Genomic DNA, 20,693 nt, shown 5'->3' with positions numbered 1-20,693 from the left:
CATTTAAATATGCTAACTGCACAGCTAACATAACCATTAACTAAAGTTATAAAAAGGGGCTAGTTACACTGCTATGCTACACTGCTAATGTTATAGAGACATTCTAATTGAAAACCTGTAAGCTAAATGCTAATTTCATTGCTAAAGTTATGCAAAGACAGCTGCTCACACGCTAAAACTAAAGAACTAGCTCAGCAGCTAAAGTTACCCAGAGATGCTAATCAGCTTCATTTAAATTCAATGTTAGCTACACAAAAACACCAGAAGCTAAAATAAAGCGTCGCTATTCATTTCCCCCTTTTAATTTGTATGAATAGCAAACATCTACTGTACTTCAATGAAGTTTAGCTATTCAGTATTGTTTTAAAAAAAACCTGCAGCAAAACTCATGCTAAAGCTAAACTTAGCTGCTTTTGTTCTTATAATTTAAATATAACCTGTAATAAGTTATAATTTAATGCAGTGTAAAAGTTTAATTATGGTTATTTTTATTTTAAGAGATAAAAATTTTAAGATACTGATTAAATCTCATTTACTTAAGTCTTTTCTTCTCTTTACTTTTTGGTTTTAAAAGTGACTTTTTACAAATTCTGTTTTTGTGCAGTTAAACGTTTCATTGACATGTTTGGAGACATTGAACAAAAACATTGTTTTAAACTTAAATGGTTTTTTAATTCCAAACACCAACATTCACTCATATTTACACGTTTTCTCACTTATCCTAAAGTTGTGAAAGTATAAAAAAGATAAAAAGAAACTTTTCAGGGCGGACAGGCTAGTCTGTTTCAGTGCTGGAGGACCAGCGAGTCGAGGGGCAGAGAGTCACTGAAGCCCCCGGAGAACAGAGGCTGGCTCTGGGCCTGCAGCTGCTGCAGCTGCTGCGTCTCCTGGAGCTCCACGTGAGGACAGGACGGCGTCTGCAGCTCAGTGTAGAGTGACGGGGAGCCAGTCTGAGGGTCAGGGAGCGGGCAGAAGTTAAAAGGACTGGCCTGGGAGGACGAGAAGAGAGGAGGCGGCGAGGTGTAGAAGGATGGAGAGGAGCAGCTGGTGTCCCACTGCGGCACCACGGCACCGGGCGAATAAGAAGACGTGTACCCCTGAGGCGACGGGAAGGCCTGCTCTGGTAACTTCATGTAAGGTGCAGAGGAGGGAGGAAGAGGAGGAATGAGGAAGAGGGAGTCCTGGAGGTGGCAGAGGAAGCTGCTGAGGTTGGACGCAGCGTCTGAGAGAGGAGGAGGCTCCGTGCTGTAACTGCTGCTGCTGTGCACACTGGGAATTTTTGGGCTGGGCTCTGAGGAGGACGGTGATGATGAAGAGGAGGAAGATTTCTTCTCATTGGTCTCACAGTCGTTCTTCCTCTTCCTCTTGCGGCGGAAGTTTCCGTTGTCAAACATTTTCTCACAGTTCGGGTCCAGAGTCCAGTAGTTCCCTTTACCTGCAGGGAGGAAGAGGAGGAGGAAGGTTAATCAAACTTTTCAGACAAAACCTGGATGAAGAAACGGAGTTTATACTGGAAACAAAGCACAAAACATCTTCCTGTCTCTGACGAATCAGAGCCTCAGAGCTCAGGTGTGCTCGCCTCACCTGGATCGCGCTCGTCCCGGGGAACTTTCTGGAAGCAGTCGTTGAGCGACAGGTTGTGGCGGATGGAGTTCTGCCAGCCGGCCTTGCTGCGGCCGTAGAAGGGGAAGTTGTCCGAGACGTACTGGTAGATCTGGCTGAGGGTCAGCCGCTGCTCTGGAGCGCTCTTTATTGCCATGGCGATGAGGGCCGAGTAAGAGTATGGCGGGCGGACCAAGCTCAGCATCTCGTCCTGGGAGAACCAGGGCATGCTCCTCTGGAGCCCGTAGAGATGAGGGTGGAAATCCCTGAAGGGTGGGGGCAGCCCCGGTGCACATCCTGCGGCGAAGCTCTGGTCCAGGCTGGAGGCGAAGCTGCAGCTGTGGGCCGGCTGGAGCCACGCCGATGGGCTGGACGCAGGTGGAGACAGAGGGCCGTACAGGCTGAAGTCGGACGGGTCGAGGCCCAGAGATGGGAGCTCCTGCTGGGGCAGCAAACGTCTGCAGACGGGGGGGGACGGGCCACGCTCCGGCACAAAGGACGCCATGCTGCTGCTTCTTCCAGTCTGCCTGCACCTGTCTGCTCCATACACCTGCTGCTCACCTGAGACACTTATACCCTGCTGCCCCGCCCCCTGTACGAGCCGATTGGCTGCTGGGGCATGAGCGCGAGGAGTGGGCTGATTTGAATAAGAACAGGTTGACTTGTTGCCCTGGGGCAGATCAGGAGGATCGAATGCAGACGCCAGCTCGACCCTGCAGAGGGGAACAGACGCAGCTCTGATCTCACAGCTTCATCGCAGCTGCGTCGCTGCTTTCTTCAGCTGCATTTGAGACATTTTAAACTCTGAAAATTCAAATATGTTCATGGTTTCAGTTCTTAATTCTGAGTCTTTTTCTTGTTGAATGTCTGTTTGCTGTTGTTCACAGCTGGCCCTGTGAGGCTGTGGATGAGGGTTAAAGCTCACTCAGCTTCTGCAAACACTGAAACACTGATATTTGTTTATTGGTGTGTTTACGGTGATTTCCTGTGACCGTGACTTTCCCACTCGATGAACTTTGTAAGCCATAAAATGCTGAAAGCGTTGTCGTGTTCCTAAAGAGCGTGTCTGTGACCCCTGCCCGTTCACCTCCTCACAGACCCTGAGTCGTTTTTGCAGCTGCTGTTTGAGGCGTCGCCCGAGCCCTTTGTTCTGCAGACGTCCCCCGACACGCTGACAGTCAGCATGTCTGCAGGCCCGATCAAAATAACTCACATTCTCATGTAAATGCTGCAGCGCGCCTCCCAACGAGGGCTCGTTTTCACTGTGGCTCTAACTGCTCAGCTGATCTGTGGCAGACGCCCCGACGATCGTCTGTCAGCAGACACGAGCTCGGGTCTGAGGCTTCAGTCCAGCAGTTCCATCACAAAGTCCTGAGTGATGGAGCAACACGGAGGTCATGATCCTGATGCTGCAAAGCTGCCACACACAACTTTCTACTTTACTCAGTTACTTTACAGCCTGAAGGAGTTTGTTCAGAGTGAGCAGATGCATGAGGACGGAGCTGAGCCCGTGTTTGTGTAATAACTGTCCTCATGGCTGTCATGTGACTGCGCTGTCATGTGACCATCCTCCTGTCAGAGCCTGCAGTTCCTCCGACGTCCAGCAGAGGCAGCAGAGTTCAAATAAAGCTGTTTACAGCCTGATGCACCAACTGGTTTCTGTCCGGTCGTTAAGTCTGACGTCACTAGCCGTGTCTGGGTCTAAACTCCGCTGCAGGTCCATATATCAAACGATCACTGTGGCATTACTGAGAGTTGAAAAACTGTCTAAAGTCTTTCATCTTTAATAAAATGATCAGCGTTCTGCTCTACCAGGTGTAACAATTGAGTTTAACATCCAGGCATCCATGAAAACGGAATTTATGACATTTAACGGAGTTAGAAGTTAGCAGGGAGTTAGCTCGCTAGCTTCTATCTAAATACAATATAGCATGTCCTGACTGCGGGGTTTTGGAAACAAATTCAAACGTACAGCTCTGTTATCACTTCCAACATAAATGAAGTCAGAAAACTAAACAGCAGTGACGTTTGTAGGGTTACTGAAGTTGGGCTAGCTGGTATATAATGATGTGCTACGTGACCGCTAGCTACACAGCTATGTTAGCATAATATAAACAAGCTAACTGTTTTTCCACTCGATAAAAGTTAACGTGAGTGTTCTCGGTGGTCAGGAACAAATGTAATCGCATGGCAGGATGCTGTAAAAGGACCACACTTCAGCCAGGAGAACAACTGAGATAATCCATCCACAATACGAGGTTAGTCATTCATATACTGCTGCATGGGCTGGGCTGTAGTTACATCCTAAGGTTTTAAAAACTGAGCTTAAATAAATGATTAGCGGTAATAAAAGCCGAGGGAGGTCAACAGTGATCACTGACTGTTTTAGGAGCTTTTTGAGATTAAATAGAAGAAAATACAAAACATTAAACATGTTAACAACACAAAAGCCATATTAAACGCAGACTACTTTAGACCCGGAAGTAGGATTCGTCACGTCATCACTTAACGACCGGATAGCAACTGTGTTCCATAACTCACCTGTATTAGGGTTCATGTTTGCATTATTAGGGGCGTGGCCTCTCTGACTGACAGGTGGATGGTGACACAGTGTACCCCCCACCCCCACTGAGTCGTGTGCAGGACACGATCACTCCGTCAGCGTGGTGGAGGAGCTCAGCACCATGAGGAAGATCCTCCAATGAAAGGCTCGTGGAAGCTGAGACAGCGAGAAGAGAAAACATGACTTACGGCGCAAAGACCAGAAAGAAAAAGGAGGCAGCAGAAAGTTTCTAGATGGTGGAGCTGGTGTAGAAGCTGCTGTGGACTGTGGGTGCAGTGGGAGCTGCAGGGCTCGAGACTAATGTTTTCCCACAGTTGCACTTTTTCTCTTTGGTGCTCCCAAATTTTTCAACCGCATCACTGAACACTTCAGCTTTACATGTAGACTTTTTTAAACTGCTGTCCATACAGACAACATTGACGAATGATTAACAATCTGTCAACACAAAGTTCTTTATTTGGAGCTCATTTCTACACGTTACCGTATTTTTAGGGCACCGGATTATAAAAATAGTCAAACTTTACGCCATTGATTCATTCATGCTGAACTCTCTCACAGCTGCTCTGTTCTCATGCGGGACGGGACGAGGCGCGACCTCTCACAACGAACGTAATATGGTCAACACCTTGGAGACGCTTACAGCTGCTGTGAAGGCTCAAAGCAACACCATTGAGCGTATGAGGGGAAACATCAGAGAGAGGCCTGCTCAAAATGACACCCTTGAGCGACAGTTGGAAAACATCGCGGAACGGATCACTGCAGTTGTGAGGTCTCAGAATCAAAAGACTAACAACACCACGGAACAGAAGTTTGATACCATCATGGGGAGGCTCGCAGCTCTCCAACGGGAGATCGAGAGACCAGCCTCGGAGTGCTAGAATTCGAGCTGCTCACAAAGGAGAAATCAACAATATTCAACATTTGGACACCACGGCCCCAGCTGCAGGCCCAAGGCTGGAGCCCACCAAAACAACTCCCTGATAACGACTGTGTGATGACTATTCTTCCCGCCCCATGAAGGACACCTTGGCTGGAGGACTGTTTACTTAGCCTGATAGGCCGAAGGACACTGTCTCAGCTAAACTATGGACACGCACACACACACACTTACACTGATAAGCACTCACTCATCCCCCTCCCTTTCCAAACGCCTTCGATGCTTGTGCCCTACCGGGGAAGATAGCAGTCAACTGGACCAGCACAGATGCTGCAGGACCGGATGCGCTGTCTACGCCGGCTCTCTCTTACCCTTTACCCGCCCCTGTTGCTTGTCTCGTGTTTCTATGGTGTATTGATAATCATGTGCTTTTGTGCTGAGGTGTTTTTTCTGTTATCAAACTGTTCTCCCACTAGGAGCTCAGTCTGAGTGGAGTTTTTTTCTCCTCCTCTTACCTCATGTAGTGTATTTTCGTTGTTTTTTCCTATCAGCCTACCTTCTGACATGTCTGCCCAATGTGATGTTTGTGTAAAGTTGGTCAGAAGGTTCCTTTGTGAGTGCGCATGCGCCATTAGCGTGCTGCCTGCTGTAACCCTAATTTCCCTCGGGATGAATAAAGTATTCTGATTCTGATTCTGATTATGCTGCGCGACTGATAGAGTTTGAAGCTTCGTAACCATGTCTCTTAGCAGGAGCCAATTTGGGCTCCTTATGCACGCACAGTACAGTAATATTATGTTGAAGCACGGTACGTATCACTCCGCGAGGGTCCTGACTACAGTAGCTGTAACGCTCCATCGAGCGTTGCGGGTTCGTAGCTTAGCAAAGTCGTGCTAAACATTTTAACTGCTTTGAGCGCCGTGTAGCAAATCAAATCAGTTCGAGGTCAGTAAACACAACCAGAATTCATACATAGGGCGCACTTTTGAGGAAATGAAAGGATTTTAATTGCACCTTATAGTCCAAAAAACACGTTACTGAAAAGGTTCTTGTGCTTAAAGTGTTTCACTGAGCTGAAATTTAAACTTAAAATATCTCAAGACATATGAAATAAAAAGAAAGTCTAAATTAAAAATGCCTCAAAGGCTTCAAACTGAACATCTCAAAGGCTGTATCCCAATTCAGGGTCTGCAGCCTCAACGATCCTCATGGGCCGCGTACTTAAAGACCGCTAAGGCCGGAAGTGCGAGGTTTGTGAAATGGGACGCTCTAGCCTCCGTCACGCTGCCCAGGTTGCCTAGCAACCATGATACTAACAGCTGGAAACGTGTCATACAGCTGTGTTTGACAGAGATGAAGGAGAAAATCTTTTGTTCATTTGTTTGTTTCTACATGAGCTTTGATCATTCTGTGATTAAGCTCAGCTATTGATCGGTGTATATTTTAAAGTAAAGGTTTTAAAACCAAGTTAGTACAAACGCCACTAATGTCACATGACTTTGCCGACATGTGGCCAACAGGAATGTTTAATGTTCTTCGTTATTAAACATTTGCACATCAATAAGTGACATAATATTCAGTACTTAAAGTTTACTCTTCGGGCGCCCCTCATCCGCCGTTTTTTTCCCAATATTCTGGGATATGTTGGGCCACGAAGTCTACACCACCACGTCCTTAAAATTCAGGGAAATGAAGGACGCATTTGAGGGCCGCATTTCTAGCAGCCTTTGAATTGGGACAGCCTTCGTCTGTCGCAGTTACGTAATTAAAATGCGGCCTTTCAGGCTGCAGACCCTGGATTGGGATACAGCCAATATCTGAACATCTTACCTTGGGCAATAGAGAGGTCCCGCCCCTGACTATCTCTGATTGGTTTAGACCACGATATGGGCATGATGTGTGTGTCGGCTCAGTTTGGGCCAATAAATCATTCTAATGATTACCTGCAGTGTGTTCATTGGCTTATAACCTGTCAGACCCGCCCCTCCTCGTACCCTCTGCGTCTGAACACACTCTTCACACAGCTTTGATACTGTGTGTGTCGTTAATTTAAAAATAATGATTTACATGAACAGACGACTGAGTATGTTTTCTCTTCCTCCATTTCTGCTGCACCGTCCTGCGCCGCGCTCTGCTGCGCCGCGGGTCCAGGTCCTGCGACGACGTCACGTTTGAGCTGCGAACACAGAGCTGCTCTTCTGCACCGGGGTCTGCAGACCAGCACGCAGTGCACAGAGGGAGCTCAGATCGTCTCAGGCTGGTGTGTCATCATGATGCAGCCCACACATCTGCAGCAGCTGTGATGATGTCTTGATGATGTCATGTCTAAATAGAGCAAAGCCCTGATGAATGTTTCCTGCAGCGTGTTGAGTCTGAATCATGAAGAATTAAAGCAGCGCTGAAGAAGAGGCCAGACGTTTGTACAGTCGCCCCCTGCTGGACATTACAAAGAATGCAGGTTTAAGGCACGTCAGCATTGGCTGCTTCCGTCTTTTACCATCAGATGATACAGAAGGCGGAAAAATATAAAGATGAAGGTTTTTGTGCTTTGTTAAAGAAATCCAGACACGAATGACATCACATGATGGTTTTATTGAGGACAGCTGGGACAGACAGGTGAACAGTGAAGCACAGGTTACGTGGAGGTGAGGACGTACAGGAAACTCTGACAGAAACAGTCGGCTTAGTTTGAAAGTATTTTAAGTGAACGCTGTAGATTTGGCCCAGCGTCATCGAGTGTTGACAGAAATCCCAAAGACAAGCTAAAACTTTTAAGAACTCTTCTTAAGATTCAAAGGGACATTTTTTTTGTCACAAACCCGTAAAAACTGAGGAACACAAAAAGGCAAACAAACAACTGAAGCAACATGTGCAAAAATCCAACATTTTCCTCTGGCGCCACACAGCACGCCTTCCTGGAAACAGGAAGACGTTTAGCACAGCCGCTAGTGGCGTTTGAACATTCATCGTAAATCTAACCGTTTCCCTCTGCTGCAAAATTCAGCCGTGCCGCTTCGATCCAAGTTTGATCCGGTTCAGTCCGGTCAGGACCAGTTCTGGCCACCCATGTAGTATCCTGCCGGGTCTGAGAGCATGCACTGGTTCTGCTGGCTGGCGCTCCGGTTTTTGGCATCGATGAGCAGCAGAGGAGACTGGGAATAATGGCTGATGATGTCACTGACTGACGGGAAGGACTGGACATACAAGACACAGTTAGATTACACCTCCCCCTACAGGTCAAACACAGTTATTACAGGTGAACGCTGAAGGTGGAACTTTACTGATGTTGTTAGGTAACCTTGGTATTCGCTCTGACATCACAGCATTTATATCAACAACCCCTCAAATTGTACTGGACGAGTTATGAAGGCCAACAAAAGTCTGGATGCTTCTCAGTGTTTACAAGAAACACAGCAACTGGACCTGGAGTCACTGGATACGGTCACTTTCAGGTATTTCCCTGATCTTTATTACATTTTCAGGTTAACACGTCTCTGTGCACTTATATTGTCACATACACAATCACACAGAGAACAACATGTAGTGACTTGTGTCCGAGCATTGTGTGTCTCTGCCCGTAGGTGCTGCTGCTAGCTACTCTTAGCTACTGTTAGCACATGTAAGCTTCGCCACAGTTTAAGCTTTAGTGTAATGTTAGCTGCCGTGATGTTAGCTTGTAACGTTATGATGTTGTTTAGTCGTCTCTTGTCAGCTGTCCAGAGACGGAGGGTCGCATGTCTACACTGTGATAACAGACAAGATTGATTTGTCATGTCAGAAGCCTAAGTTCAGGTGAGGAGGAGGAGGGTGGTCCTGGAGGAGGCTGATGAAGATGATGAGACAGAAAAGGAAACTATAAAAAAGTTGAAACAGATGCAGTCACACAGTTTATCTGATGCTTGTATCTGTTGTGATGGGACAAAAAGTAGTGATGATTTCACGTATGTAGTGATTGGACGTGATCAAAACTCCTTGTCAGGTCCAATATGGCGGACAGCTCTTGAGTGAGCTGCACATGACATCATGTGGAAAACCTCTGTAGCTGATTAAAGTGCCCTGAACACTGAAATCTGCTGCAAACGTGAATAAGAAAGCCTGAAGTAAACAGACATGTTGGCTGTATGACTGAAGAATCCAGGATTTTACCTCCTGGACTTTGAGTCCGGTTCCCAGCACGAACTGCTGGTTCTGCTGCCTGATCTGGATGTTGTAGACTTTGTCCTGGTAGTAGACCATCAGGGTGAAGGGCTGGTTCGCCTGCTGCCGGGTGCTGTCCCTCACCAGGTACGCCCCATCCTAGATGAGACACAGGATTTAAAATGTTTAGACCACAGTGTTAGCATGCTGGGTATGTGACTGCTGCTCCACTGAGTCCTGATAAACAAGTTTGAAGCCTGAATAACAGAAACTTTTATTATGACGCTCTGTTCCTGGTACCTTGCGGACTCGTTTCAGACATCCTTCAGCCTGACCTCGGGTCACTTTACCCACATACCAGCGAGGGTCCAGCTCCTGCAAAATAATTTCCCCCAGGGATCAATAAAGTATTCTGATTCTGATTCTGCACACAGACACGCACAGTAATAAACCCTCTGATGACGAGCTCTGTGTGTGTTTCAGCAAAGACAAAGGAAACAGCACCACCTGCTGTTCACACTGAAGAACATCACCCAGAACATTGTTGTAATTATTATTATTGTTGTTGTTGTCGTTAAAAGTACATATATTAAATCAAATACAAACAAAAACATCTGTGCCGTTTCCTATATTTTAAATTAAAAACTGTCTGATAGAAACCGTCATTTCTTGATGAAGCTTTTATTGTGAAACACTTCCTCTGTGTGCAGTACTGACCGTGGGTCAGTAACTCATGCTGCTCCTCTTTAAAAGGTTCTGATCAGTATGGACCTCATAATGTTTATGTGACCCACGGTGCCCACGTGTCACAAAGACAAGCGCGTGTGTATTTTAGTGTTACCTGTGTGTATCCTGCTGCAGATGGAGGAGGACGAACTGACTGTCTGCCCGACGGCATCGCTGCAACACCACAAAAACACACAATCACACTACCATCACTTTACATTCATTTATCATGTCTATGTGCAAAGACAATAAAGGGCTATTCTACTCTATTCTATTCTATGTCCTGAGGACTCAACCAAACCACGGCCCAAACCAACCCACAGCTAACCTCACATGACCTTTTCACCCACTGTGTGTTTCAACTGTGACTCTGATGGAGCCATAGTCAAATATTTTATTTAAAAGAGCAGTCGCCCCCTGCTGGACATCAGTGCAGTTCCATGTTGATTGAACTTTTAAGAAATCATTTTGTATAAATTTGTGCTGTTATTCATAAATCTGTTTATTCTAATGTATGAATCATTAAAGCTGTTTCATCTCTGGTCTGCTGGACAAACTGAGCACGCTCACAGAGGCATTTTAAACCTTTTCACTGGTTTCAAATCGATTTCTGGAGTTTTATTGTGAAAGGACAGATGTATTTACACTCTGAGAAAAAGTGTATTTCACAAAATGTCAAACGAATTTTCTTCTTACGAGGTTGCAGTTTGTGTGGCAGCGATCCAGTCCTGTTAAAAACAATAAAAATAAGTTTACCATGAAATATTCTCTATTTTTCACTTAAAATTAAACTTGTAAAGGTTTGTGTTTTTGTAAACCACCACAAACAGAAATCTTATGGTCTAACGGTCACTCACATTTTGTCTCCAGTGGGAGGGCCCGGGGGTCCGGGCCGGGGAGGCTTGCTAAGGGGGAAAGTGTTGCTGTTTGACACTGAAGGGGAAAAACAGCGAGAACAGATTTAAACACACACGTTTTAAACAAGTAACAAAGTTTAATTTTTTTTTATTTAGGAAGTAAATCTGGAAAAAATGAATAAACCTCACCTTCGTCTGGCAGCTGCTGAGGAAAAAAAGAAAAACACAAGAATTTAACTTTTATTTCCCAATGTTACAAACCTCAGACGAGGACATGAATACAAACATATGTCTTCATCTAACTCAGAGAAACACGATTTAAAATGTTCATTTGTTTAACCAGAGATATTAAACCTGGTGACAGTAAATAAATAAACTATATTTACGTCTGTGTGTGTGTGTGTGTGTGTGTGTGTGTGTGTGTGTGTGTGTGTGTGTGTGTGTGTGTGTGTGTGTGTGTGTGTCGTACCGGTCTCCTCTCCGTCCTGCTGAAACAAACAAACCAAACGTGACTATTTTTCAAACATCGTCCTTCAGCTGTTAAATAAAAATATTTTGCTACAAATAAACGTTGAATTAAATAAACTGTAAACATCAAAGTGAATCGTTTATCTTCAGGTGATACCTGCTGGGTGAGAGGTGGGCGGAGGAGTTGCTCCTGTTGATGTTGGTGGAGGGCAGAGGTGGTTTGGTAAAGGTGGGCGGATCCTCCTGCGGTGGCCTGCGTGCACCAACACACCAACATTTATTTACACAGCACAAACATGACAGTAACAAACACAATAACAATAAATAACAAGTCAGCGAATAAAGACCAGCACTGAGGTAGACTGCCTGATGTGAAGAGGAAGATCCAAAGCTTCAATTTCAGCTGTGATGTAGCGGCAACAGCTGACCGGCGTGAACGAGGGGGGGTAAATATACAGGAGCAGAGCGTTTAAGGATTTAAAACCCAGTAAAAGGATTTTAAATTGAATTTGAAGCCAGTGTAAGGAGGTGCTCAGATGTTCTTTTACCAGTTAAAACCAGCTGTGGGCGTGACAGAGAGACCTGGCAGGTTACAAAAGCCTGGAGAGAAAAGGCTCCACCCTCCACAAACGTCTGAGGTGATAGAATCAAGATTTCATCACTGCCATCAAAACTAAGCGCAGAGTCGATTTTTACCCCAAGATTAGTAACTGAGCTCTTCAGGGTCAGTGCAGCAGAGTCAACATCTGGGGTACCAGAGGAATTCAATTTAACTTTATTTCTATAGCGCCCAATCACAACAACAGTCGCCTCAAGGCGCTTTATATTGCACAGTAGATCCTACAATAATACAAACAGAGAAAAACCCAACAATCATATGACCCCCTATGAGCAGCACTTTGGCAACAGTGGGAAGGAAAAACTCCCTTTTAACAGGAAGAAACCTCCGGCAGAACCAGGCTCAGGGAGGGGCGGGGCCATCTGCTGTGATTGGTTGGGGTGAGAGTTGAGGAACGACTGGGACTGGATAAAATTCATTTTACGTTCATTAAAATGTAAACATTTAGAGCCTCCGTGACTTAACATGACTGAGACAATCCGGCAGCAGACCCACAGAGACGACAAAGCTGCCAGTCGTCCGCGTATAGATGAAATGTTGTGTTTTCAGAAGATCGCACCCAGTAGCAGGAGATACAATGAAAACAGGAGTGGTCCAATAATAGATCCCTGTGGTACACCCCACGGCAGAGCTGCCACAGAGGATGAAGCTAACCCTGAGTTGGGGCGCCGAGATGGAAATCCTCACACGGCGCTGTAGTCAGTGTACACAGATGTATACACTTACTGTCTTATTACCTTAGCATAGGACAGGAGCTACGCATGTTTATTCTTTGTAAAAGACGTTAAAAGTATAAATCTGCTTATTTACAATCTATGAAAAGATTAAAGAATTACTGAAAACTGAACGTAGAAGAGTGTGTGTGTGTGTGTGTGTGTGTGTGTCTGTGTGTGTGTGTGTCTGTGTGTGTGTCTGTGTGTGTGTGTGTGTGTGTCTGTGTGTGTGTGTGTGTGTGTCTGTGTGTGTGTGTGTCTGTGTGTGTGTGTGTGTGTCTGTGTCTGTGTGTGTGTCTGTGTCTGTGTGTGTGTCTGTGTGTCTGTGTGTGTGTGTCTGTATGTGTGTGTGTCTGTGTGTGTCTGTGTGTGTGTCTGTGTGTGTGTGTGTGTGTGTGTCTGTGTGTGTGTGTCTGTGTCTGTGTGTGTGTCTGTGTGTGTGTGTGTGTGTGTGTGTGTGTCTGTGTGTGTGTGTGTGTCTGTGTCTGTGTGTGTGTGTGTGTGTGTGTGTGTGTGTGTGTGTGTGTGTGTGTGTGTGTACACACCTCCAAGGTTGTCCGCCCGGCTGCAATAAGCAGAAAATGAATGAGAGTAAATGTTTGAATATGAACATAGTGAAACATTAGATCAGAGTTAGCGTGTGACGTTAGCGTGCGACGTTAGCGTGCGACGTTAGCGTGCGACGTGTGGAGCTGCTCGGGTCTAACTCTTCATCCGTGTGTTGTTTTTCTGGTTTGTCATGTGTACAAAGTGTTTTGTAAACTCACCTTGTCGCGCGTGTTGTTCGGTCCTGTGACGATGATAAAACAAACGTCATTCACAGTTTGATTCCAAACATAAAGTTCAGTCGTGTTGTTTGTTTTTCTTTATGTTTCGGTGGGACAGGCCACCGTGGGAGGGATTTCCTCCAGCCCTGTCGGCCTGCACAGGTGAGTCAGCGGGCCGAGATCAGGTGAGGTCATTTACCTCTGATGGGGGACGAGTTGGATCCTGGACCTCTGCCTGGTTTGATGTGACGAAAGACCTGCGGTGGCTCAGGAGGCACTGAACACAAACACATGAAGAGCAGCTTTAACAAGGAGCCCAGAGGAATCACATGACCTGAGAAGATGTCATGTGATCAGCGTGTTTGCAGGAAGTTACTCACGCTTTCCAGGAGGTCGTGGACCACAATGAGGGGAGGGGTCTCTGCGAGCGTCCATGGGCTGCTTTGATAACACACACGCAAACACACACAGACACACTTAGCAAATACTTAACAAACTATTCTAAAGTATGTGTGGCGCCCTCTGTGGAGACACTCGGTACTACGATAAGCTTGACTCACCATCCGAGATGGTGGCGTAGAGACGGGGGGGCGGGGAGACACAGCGGGGGGCTGACCTCGGGACACATGGTTGTCTACACACACACACACACACACACACACACACACACACACACACACACATTTATAAAGCGTGTTTGGTCGTTATTTTCATCTCTGTTACAAACACTGAAACAAACTCGACTGCGTCTGGAGTCAGAAATGACCCAAATGATGATTCGATGGTAATATTTTCTGGCGTGTGTGAACTAATGAGGGTACCAATGTAATCCCCGTCCCCGATGGGCCGGGGGGGGCACAGCTTGTGGTCCTCTGCGGGTTCAGAAGGAGGCGGCTCGTAATCGTTACCCGCGTCCTGGTCATCGTTTGGGGACTCGTAGTCTCCCCCGCTGCCGTCATCGTCGCTGTACGGACTCTCGTAGTCATCGTCAAATTCATCGTCCTGACCGAGGAAACGCAGAGAGAAGCTTGTGTTGGGTGGACGTCTAACACATGTATATCCTTTAAAATGTAAATGTGTACAATAATGAATCATCTTTGTGTAATTATTATTTATGTGTTCTATCTAATGTCACCTCTGTCATCGCTCTCATGTGTATTTTATGGTGTTTGCGACATCATGAATTTTGTTTTTATTCAGTAAATAAATCGATAAACTCACAAACTCGTCTTCGCCCCATCCCTGAGGCTCAGAGTTGATTTCTGCAGAGGAGAAAGCAGCAGGTTAACATCTGTGTTTCCAGATGTGACGAAGAAATAATCACAGAGACTCAAATCACTGACGACACGACGAGCTTTCAGACTTCGTAATAATACTGCAATTAGGTAAATATCTATTACAGATCCTTACTCATCATCGCGAAACTATGTGATAATGCTAACCTGTTTTTATTGTTGTTTCTATTTCCTGTGAATTTTTATTCCAGCTTTGTCAAAATAAAATATTTACACTTCATCACAAACACTTCCTGCTTCTGTTCGATTGGAAAGTCCCCGTAAAACGGCAGCACACCCAACGTTATGTTTAAGTTTCACATATCAGGAACTCTGATCTGGTGTGACGGAGGTGAACGCAGTCTGATGGAAACTACACTGAAAATTCCACCACATTACAAAGGATTTTATTCTGAAACAACTAATACATGCGACGATTATTCAAACCATCCATGGCTCTGTGTAGAAACATTAAACATTAATAAATTCTTACCTGGTTCTTGATATTTGGACGTCCTGTGAGAAAAAAAGGTGTGAGAAAGTCAGAGCTGAGTCAAACCTCAGCACTGCTCAGGTGATGTTTTTAAATAGATGTAAAATAACCACAAAGACAAAAAACAGTGTGCAGGAAACACGAACAAAGCTCTTTTATGAATCAACTGTAAAAGTTTTAGCACCTTCTTCTGATGCTAATTTAAGTTTTATCAAGCAAACATCCAGAAAAACAGTCTTTAAGCAACAACAGAAGTCAACTTTCCCTTTTAGACTTCACTTAGAGATAAACTCTAATATAAAGAAACGTGAGTCTGTATGTTGTTATTCGTATAAATAAGCTGGCCGTGACAGAGCTCCCAGTACAGCGTGTGCCTCTAAGACAGACGACAGCTAGCATGAAATGTTGGCTCGCACCATTCAGCAAACAATTTCACACAAACCACATTATAACAGCAACCAGCGAGCTAACGTCAGCGTGCTGCTCAGAGTCTGCATCAGTTTCATGTACTCAGCAAAGTCTTGATAAATCTTTGAAATCATTAACAACAAATCAGTGCCCGGAGGCGTTTCAGGTGGTTGTTTGTTCAGACATGTGATGCTAAAATCGACCCTTATTTAACGTTACGATCATTTTAGCTGCTAAAGTAGTTTGACAGGTCGGTCAGTCACTAATTCAGACAGTGTTTTACCAGCAATAAAGCTAGCAAGCAAATAAGCTAACGTTAGCCAGCTAGCCATTGCTTAGCAACGCAACATGAATTTTGCGATTAACATGAGGTGATGCGTTTCTCAGAAAACGGTTTGTGTGAATCAACCTTCACTGTCTGCTGGCGTGCTCCATGAGCGAGCCTTTCAGAATAAGATACAGGTTCTTCTATGAACACAGTCCAACAGTATTCTGGCCCTATCTGGACTTTGTGCTTGAACAGATGTATAGGAGACACCAGTGGTTACCAGACTGTCGTTTCATTGCCACGATTAAAGCACAGGCTGTTGTTATAAGCAGAACATGAACGTACTTTTTAATAAAGAAGCCTCCCCTCTTCTCCTTCTTGTTGATTTCACTGTTGAGTTTGGAGATCATCCTGCAGAGACATGGATACATGACGTCACAGTGTGGTTAACCCTCGCCTGGGTCTCCCTCAGCGTTCAGACTATACCACATAATCAGCACATCTAACATCAAACACCAGCTTTGGTTACAAGTGAAGACTTTCTGTTAACAGTACTGATCCAGTAAAATGTCTCTCAATCAAAGCTGTGGCCCAGGCCGACTGCAGTACCACAGCGCAGCAGCAGGGGGCAGTACTCACGGAGTATGAAGTTTAGGGAATTTCTGGAGGTCGTTGTCGCTCAGATTCTGCAAAAACAAACAGGGTCACATCCTTCCCTACACCCTTCTTTCCTTTTCCAGTTTTATTTTCTTGAGTTGAACTCACCACAAATCTGGAACCAGAGATGGAGTGCTTCAGCACGACTTTGTCACAGCCGGACAGATTCATCTGCAACAGGGACGTCACAGGGACATATCATTCAAATATGAACACATCTATTTATTATTATTGTTTTATTATCACTGTTTCTTATTCGATTCTTTTCTGTCTTCCAGGAAATACCGATTCTTCCTCACGTATGGACGTGATGTTCTCCGCAGACGATTCTGCGAATGTGAAACATCTAAACTAACACACTGTGGCGGAGGTGTGGTCCCGGGCACGGCTGCAGGGGAGGAGTGGTGCAGTGGGCTCAACGCGGCGGTGCTGGAGATGCCGGTGAGAACAGCTGATGGCGATTTGGACTGATAATGGTTTCCTTCCCTTTTTATAGTGAGACGGAGAGGACCAGGGGGGGAAATCAGCTGGGACCGGCAGCTGTCAGACTGTGTTCATATCATAACCTGGGAAAACTATAAATAAATGTGGAAGCTGGTGATAAAGACCTGTGTGTGTGTGTACCTGTGTATAGTGCATTTCACACACACGCAGTGACGCAAAGCAAAGATAAGAATCGGTTTCTGATGTCACAGTTGCTGGCCACACCGCCTCGCTCCAGACTTTCAGCTGTAACTGCTTATGGACGGGACTGAAGCGTTAGCGTCATTTTGTCCCACACAGACTTCCTCAGATTTCCTGCTGATTCTCAAAACATAGCCAAGCACGAGCGACTCGTCAGCATCAGTGAGATGAGCTCACAGAGCTGGTCTGAGGTTCGACACAAACAGGCATCGGCCTCTTTTCCACGTTTCGTGTTGTCATGACGATTCTTCTTCTTGGTGCAGAACGAGCCCACGTTTGAACAGATTTGATAAATGAACACGATGCAGCCTGAGTGGTAAAGGAGTCTGTGGGTTGCATCCACCAATCATTAAAAACCTCTGACATCAGACGCTATAAAAGAATCGCTCGGAAACTTTGTGTCGCGCTGATAGAGCCAGTCTTTTATGCTGATGAAGCACAGAGTGCAGATAGGGTGGAGTAGGTGGAAGATGGAGATATGGGACGAGTGCATCAGAGTCAGAGAGGCTGAGGTGGTTTGGAAGAAGCTCAGAGGAGGTTCATGGATGTAGCGAAGGAGGACATGAACAGCGTGTGACAGAGGAGGATGCTGGGGTGGACGATCTGCACGGGACTGAAGCGTCTCCGCTGAGCGAACGTCCCGCAGGCTTGTTGTGCAGAGATCAGTGAGGAGACATTCAGAGTGAAAATAAGCCCACAGGGATTTCTTCTACAGAAGTTCACCCCATGATTTGAATGTTTGGCCGCGTCTGTAACAAGTTACAGTTATTATCTCCCACATGTTGCTATTCTTGCCTCCGAGCACGCATGCTGAAACACCGTAGGCCTTAAATAACCCCATCAAACCCCAAATGGAAAATAACGACACTTCCTGCGGCTCTGCGCCGACGTACAGCTTTCATCTGCTCCACCTGTCTGCTCCGATACTTTGCACCATCAAACTGCTGCTCAGTGACCTAAAAATAATCAGACGTGATCAGATGTTAAAGTCTGTTAAAGTAAGACGAACTGTTTAGATTATAAGAGATGCACAGGAAGGGGAAACCCGGCAGTTTGTCACATCTCACTCCTCTTCATGCAGCCGCCTTCAGACGCGAGCAGCTAACGGCTAACGCTGCTGCTTCTGAAGTGTAACTGACACCCGGCTGCCTTTGTCCTTGTTCTCGGGGACTTTTATCCAAACGCATCACAAACACTTCCTCGTTAAACTTCTCTGAGTCGTTACGTCACAGCGTTTGAACTTCTGCAGAAAAATGTCACCATCCCTGCGATCAGCAGGAAAGCTGTACGCAATCACGCTGTGGCAGAGCCGACGACAGTTACTCAGTCCAGCCTTTAACTACAGATGCACAAAGCACCAGAAGCATCGGGCTGACACATGAAGCTGGCTGCACGTCTGATCGCATGAAAGTTTGCATTATTACCATTGTTTGACTGACCGTCTGAACTGCACCTCTGCATTTTGAATGACATCATCAGTGAGGTCACTGCACTAACAGCGAGCCAGAGCTTTACTGAAGTGTTGTTGATCAGCACGCTACGCCAATGTTTCAAACACAGGGCATCAAACACCGAAGCTGCGGTCACCACGTCTCATCGAGCTCCGTGTCGGGCAGGTGCAGCAGCTCACCTGAGCCTCTGAGGTGAGCTGCTGCTCACTAACGTTCGGTTTGGTTCACGGCGCCGTCTGAGCATGAGTCAGCTGACCCCGCCGCTCGGAGGATCCCGAGGAGCTGAAAACGAGGACGTACACGAGGACGCACAAACAGTACGGACGGAGGCCTCACCCTTCTCAGGTAGTCCGCCAGCTGCTGCGGGTTCCACCCCATCATGTCCGACCTGGACGGCACGCGGTCCGAACTCATCCTGCTCGATGCTCAAAGGCACGACGTCAGCCCGGCTGCTGTCAGACCCAGAGCACGCTAACATCTGAGAGAAAGAGGCGATCTTTGAGCTCGCTTCTCGTCCTCTGAGGAAGTGATCGGGCTCGTAGTTTCTGCGCCGTTGTTCTCCTTCAGCCCGCAGTCTGACTAACGGGCCTCGCCGCCTCTTCCTGTGAAGACTCAGACGTCTCTGAAAGACAGAAAAGCAAAGAGCTGCGAGCGTCTCAGCTTTTACTTCCCCAAACCGAGTCGTGCGGTCTAACTGCGCGAGCGTCCGTCCGGCAGCGCAGGCAGCAAAGAGCAGGCAGACATGTCACCCGGGCCCAAAATGGCTTCCTCCTCCTCCACTCCTTCAGTCTCTCTCTCTGCGTCTCTCTTTCCTCTCTCTCTCTCTCTCTCTGAGAGGAAGTGAAGTGGGGGATGGATGAAGGCAGCATCACCCCCACCCCCCGTCTGACCACAGAGCGGAACAGCGTCTGCAGCTGCACCCACTCGCTGCAGCGACGCTGTTGAAATGCCAAACAGAGGAACAAACGAACCCCGGATCAGCTGGCACTGCCCCGACCCCGGGTCAGCCCGACGGAGGGCCTCCATCAGTGCCGAAGGCCAGGGTCGTTACCCAGCATGCATCTGTGCAGTCAAGCCACCTCTGCACATTCTGAAAAATGTACTCCAAGTATTCAAAGTAAAAGTATTGTTTACCAAAACAGTTTGTGTATCGGGCTGTGAAATGTTTACATCTGCTGTTTAACATGGGGGTCTATGGGGACGGGCTCACTGCTGCCTCTGCTGGACGTCAGAGGAACTGCACCGCTCAGAGCAAACCTGAAAAAGTCGGGACGAAAACAGGAGCTCATATTTTATTCGTGATCGAACACAGAAAACAAAAGATTAAAGTGAGAGAATGAGCCATCTCAGAAAAGCTCGTGCTGATAGAAGCGGAGGAAGATTTACCAGCTGATCATGTGACCTGTCAGCAGCTCGGTCACATGATCGAGGATAAAAAGAGGTTCTCAGAGAGGCAGAGCTTCACCAACATGAATCATGTTCCTCACCGTGAACAGTTCATCAGCGTTCTCAGAGAAGCTGGAGGACGCTCTGTGGGACGAGGCCGATGACCGTGAGCTTCAGCAGATGAGTCTCAGGAACACTCCCTGAAACCTGCTGGACGTGCCGTCCACACGTGCAGGTTACAGCTCCACCACAATGGAGGTGGTCCATCCCAGCCAATCAAGGACGCCGCGCCGTCAGACTGAAGAGGGCAGGGAGCGTCCGGCTCGTTCTCAGGGCTCAGGTCAAAGCCTGCAGCTCTGTGTGGCCTTCATGTTTGAGCAGGACGATGCTAACCTGCAGCGCAGGAGAGGGGACACACGGACCTGTCCCACGTTGTTGGACCTGTGGTTGGCCTCATCAGTGACAACGATGAGGCCAACCACAGGGAGGAGGTGGATCGTCTGGCTGAGTGGTGCGACAGAAACAACCTGCTGCTTAACACCGAGAAGACCAAGGAGCTCATCGTGGACTACAGGAGGAATGCTGACCCACATCCACCCATCCACATTAAGGGGACGGCTGTGGAGCGTGTGAGCAGCTTCAAGTTCCTGGGAGTCCACATCTCCGAGGATCTCACCTGGACGACCAACTGCTCCAAGCTGGTCAAGAAGGCTCACCAGCGCCTCTTCTTCTTGAGGACCCTG

The 20,693-nt window shown here is 46.8% G+C and overlaps 2 protein-coding genes across 5 annotated transcripts; both read right to left on the bottom strand.

Annotated features, from left to right (window-relative positions):
- Positions 1-680: 680 nt before the first annotated feature.
- On the bottom strand, positions 681-2,599 carry LOC101478511 (forkhead box protein I3-A-like). The gene is made up of 2 exons (XM_012920665.4): positions 1,585-2,599; positions 681-1,435 (listed from the first exon to the last, which is right to left on the bottom strand). Exons 1-2 carry the CDS (start codon positions 2,105-2,107, stop codon positions 786-788), a joined length of 1,173 nt encoding a protein of 390 aa, XP_012776119.3. The 5' UTR covers positions 2,108-2,599; the 3' UTR covers positions 681-785.
- A 5,015-nt stretch (positions 2,600-7,614) lies between these two features.
- lcp2a (lymphocyte cytosolic protein 2a) lies at positions 7,615-19,580 on the bottom strand. Of its 4 annotated transcripts, none has more exons than XM_023153925.3 (21): positions 18,901-19,580; positions 16,538-16,600; positions 16,412-16,458; positions 16,118-16,183; positions 15,097-15,119; positions 14,551-14,591; positions 14,151-14,331; positions 13,890-13,963; positions 13,710-13,767; positions 13,529-13,606; positions 13,330-13,352; positions 13,108-13,127; positions 11,388-11,483; positions 11,232-11,250; positions 10,952-10,967; positions 10,763-10,838; positions 10,602-10,633; positions 10,021-10,079; positions 9,480-9,554; positions 9,189-9,338; positions 7,615-8,236 (listed from the first exon to the last, which is right to left on the bottom strand). In XM_023153925.3, the coding sequence occupies exons 1-21, from the start codon at positions 18,976-18,978 to the stop codon at positions 8,087-8,089; spliced, it is 1,425 nt and encodes a 474-aa protein (XP_023009693.2). In that variant the 5' UTR covers positions 18,979-19,580; the 3' UTR covers positions 7,615-8,086. The 4 variants fall into 4 exon arrangements, with proteins under 4 accessions (XP_023009693.2, XP_023009695.2, XP_012776133.2 ...); XM_023153927.3 differs by having other exon boundaries at positions 13,710-13,770; positions 14,238-14,331; XM_012920679.5 differs by having other exon boundaries at positions 13,710-13,770; positions 18,901-19,579.
- Positions 19,581-20,693: the final 1,113 nt, after the last annotated feature.

This window comes from Maylandia zebra, linkage group LG10, assembly GCF_041146795.1.
Source record: "Maylandia zebra isolate NMK-2024a linkage group LG10, Mzebra_GT3a, whole genome shotgun sequence".
Taxonomy (NCBI): Eukaryota; Metazoa; Chordata; class Actinopteri; order Cichliformes; family Cichlidae; genus Maylandia; species Maylandia zebra.
This window is presented reverse-complemented; position numbering and strand designations above follow the sequence as displayed.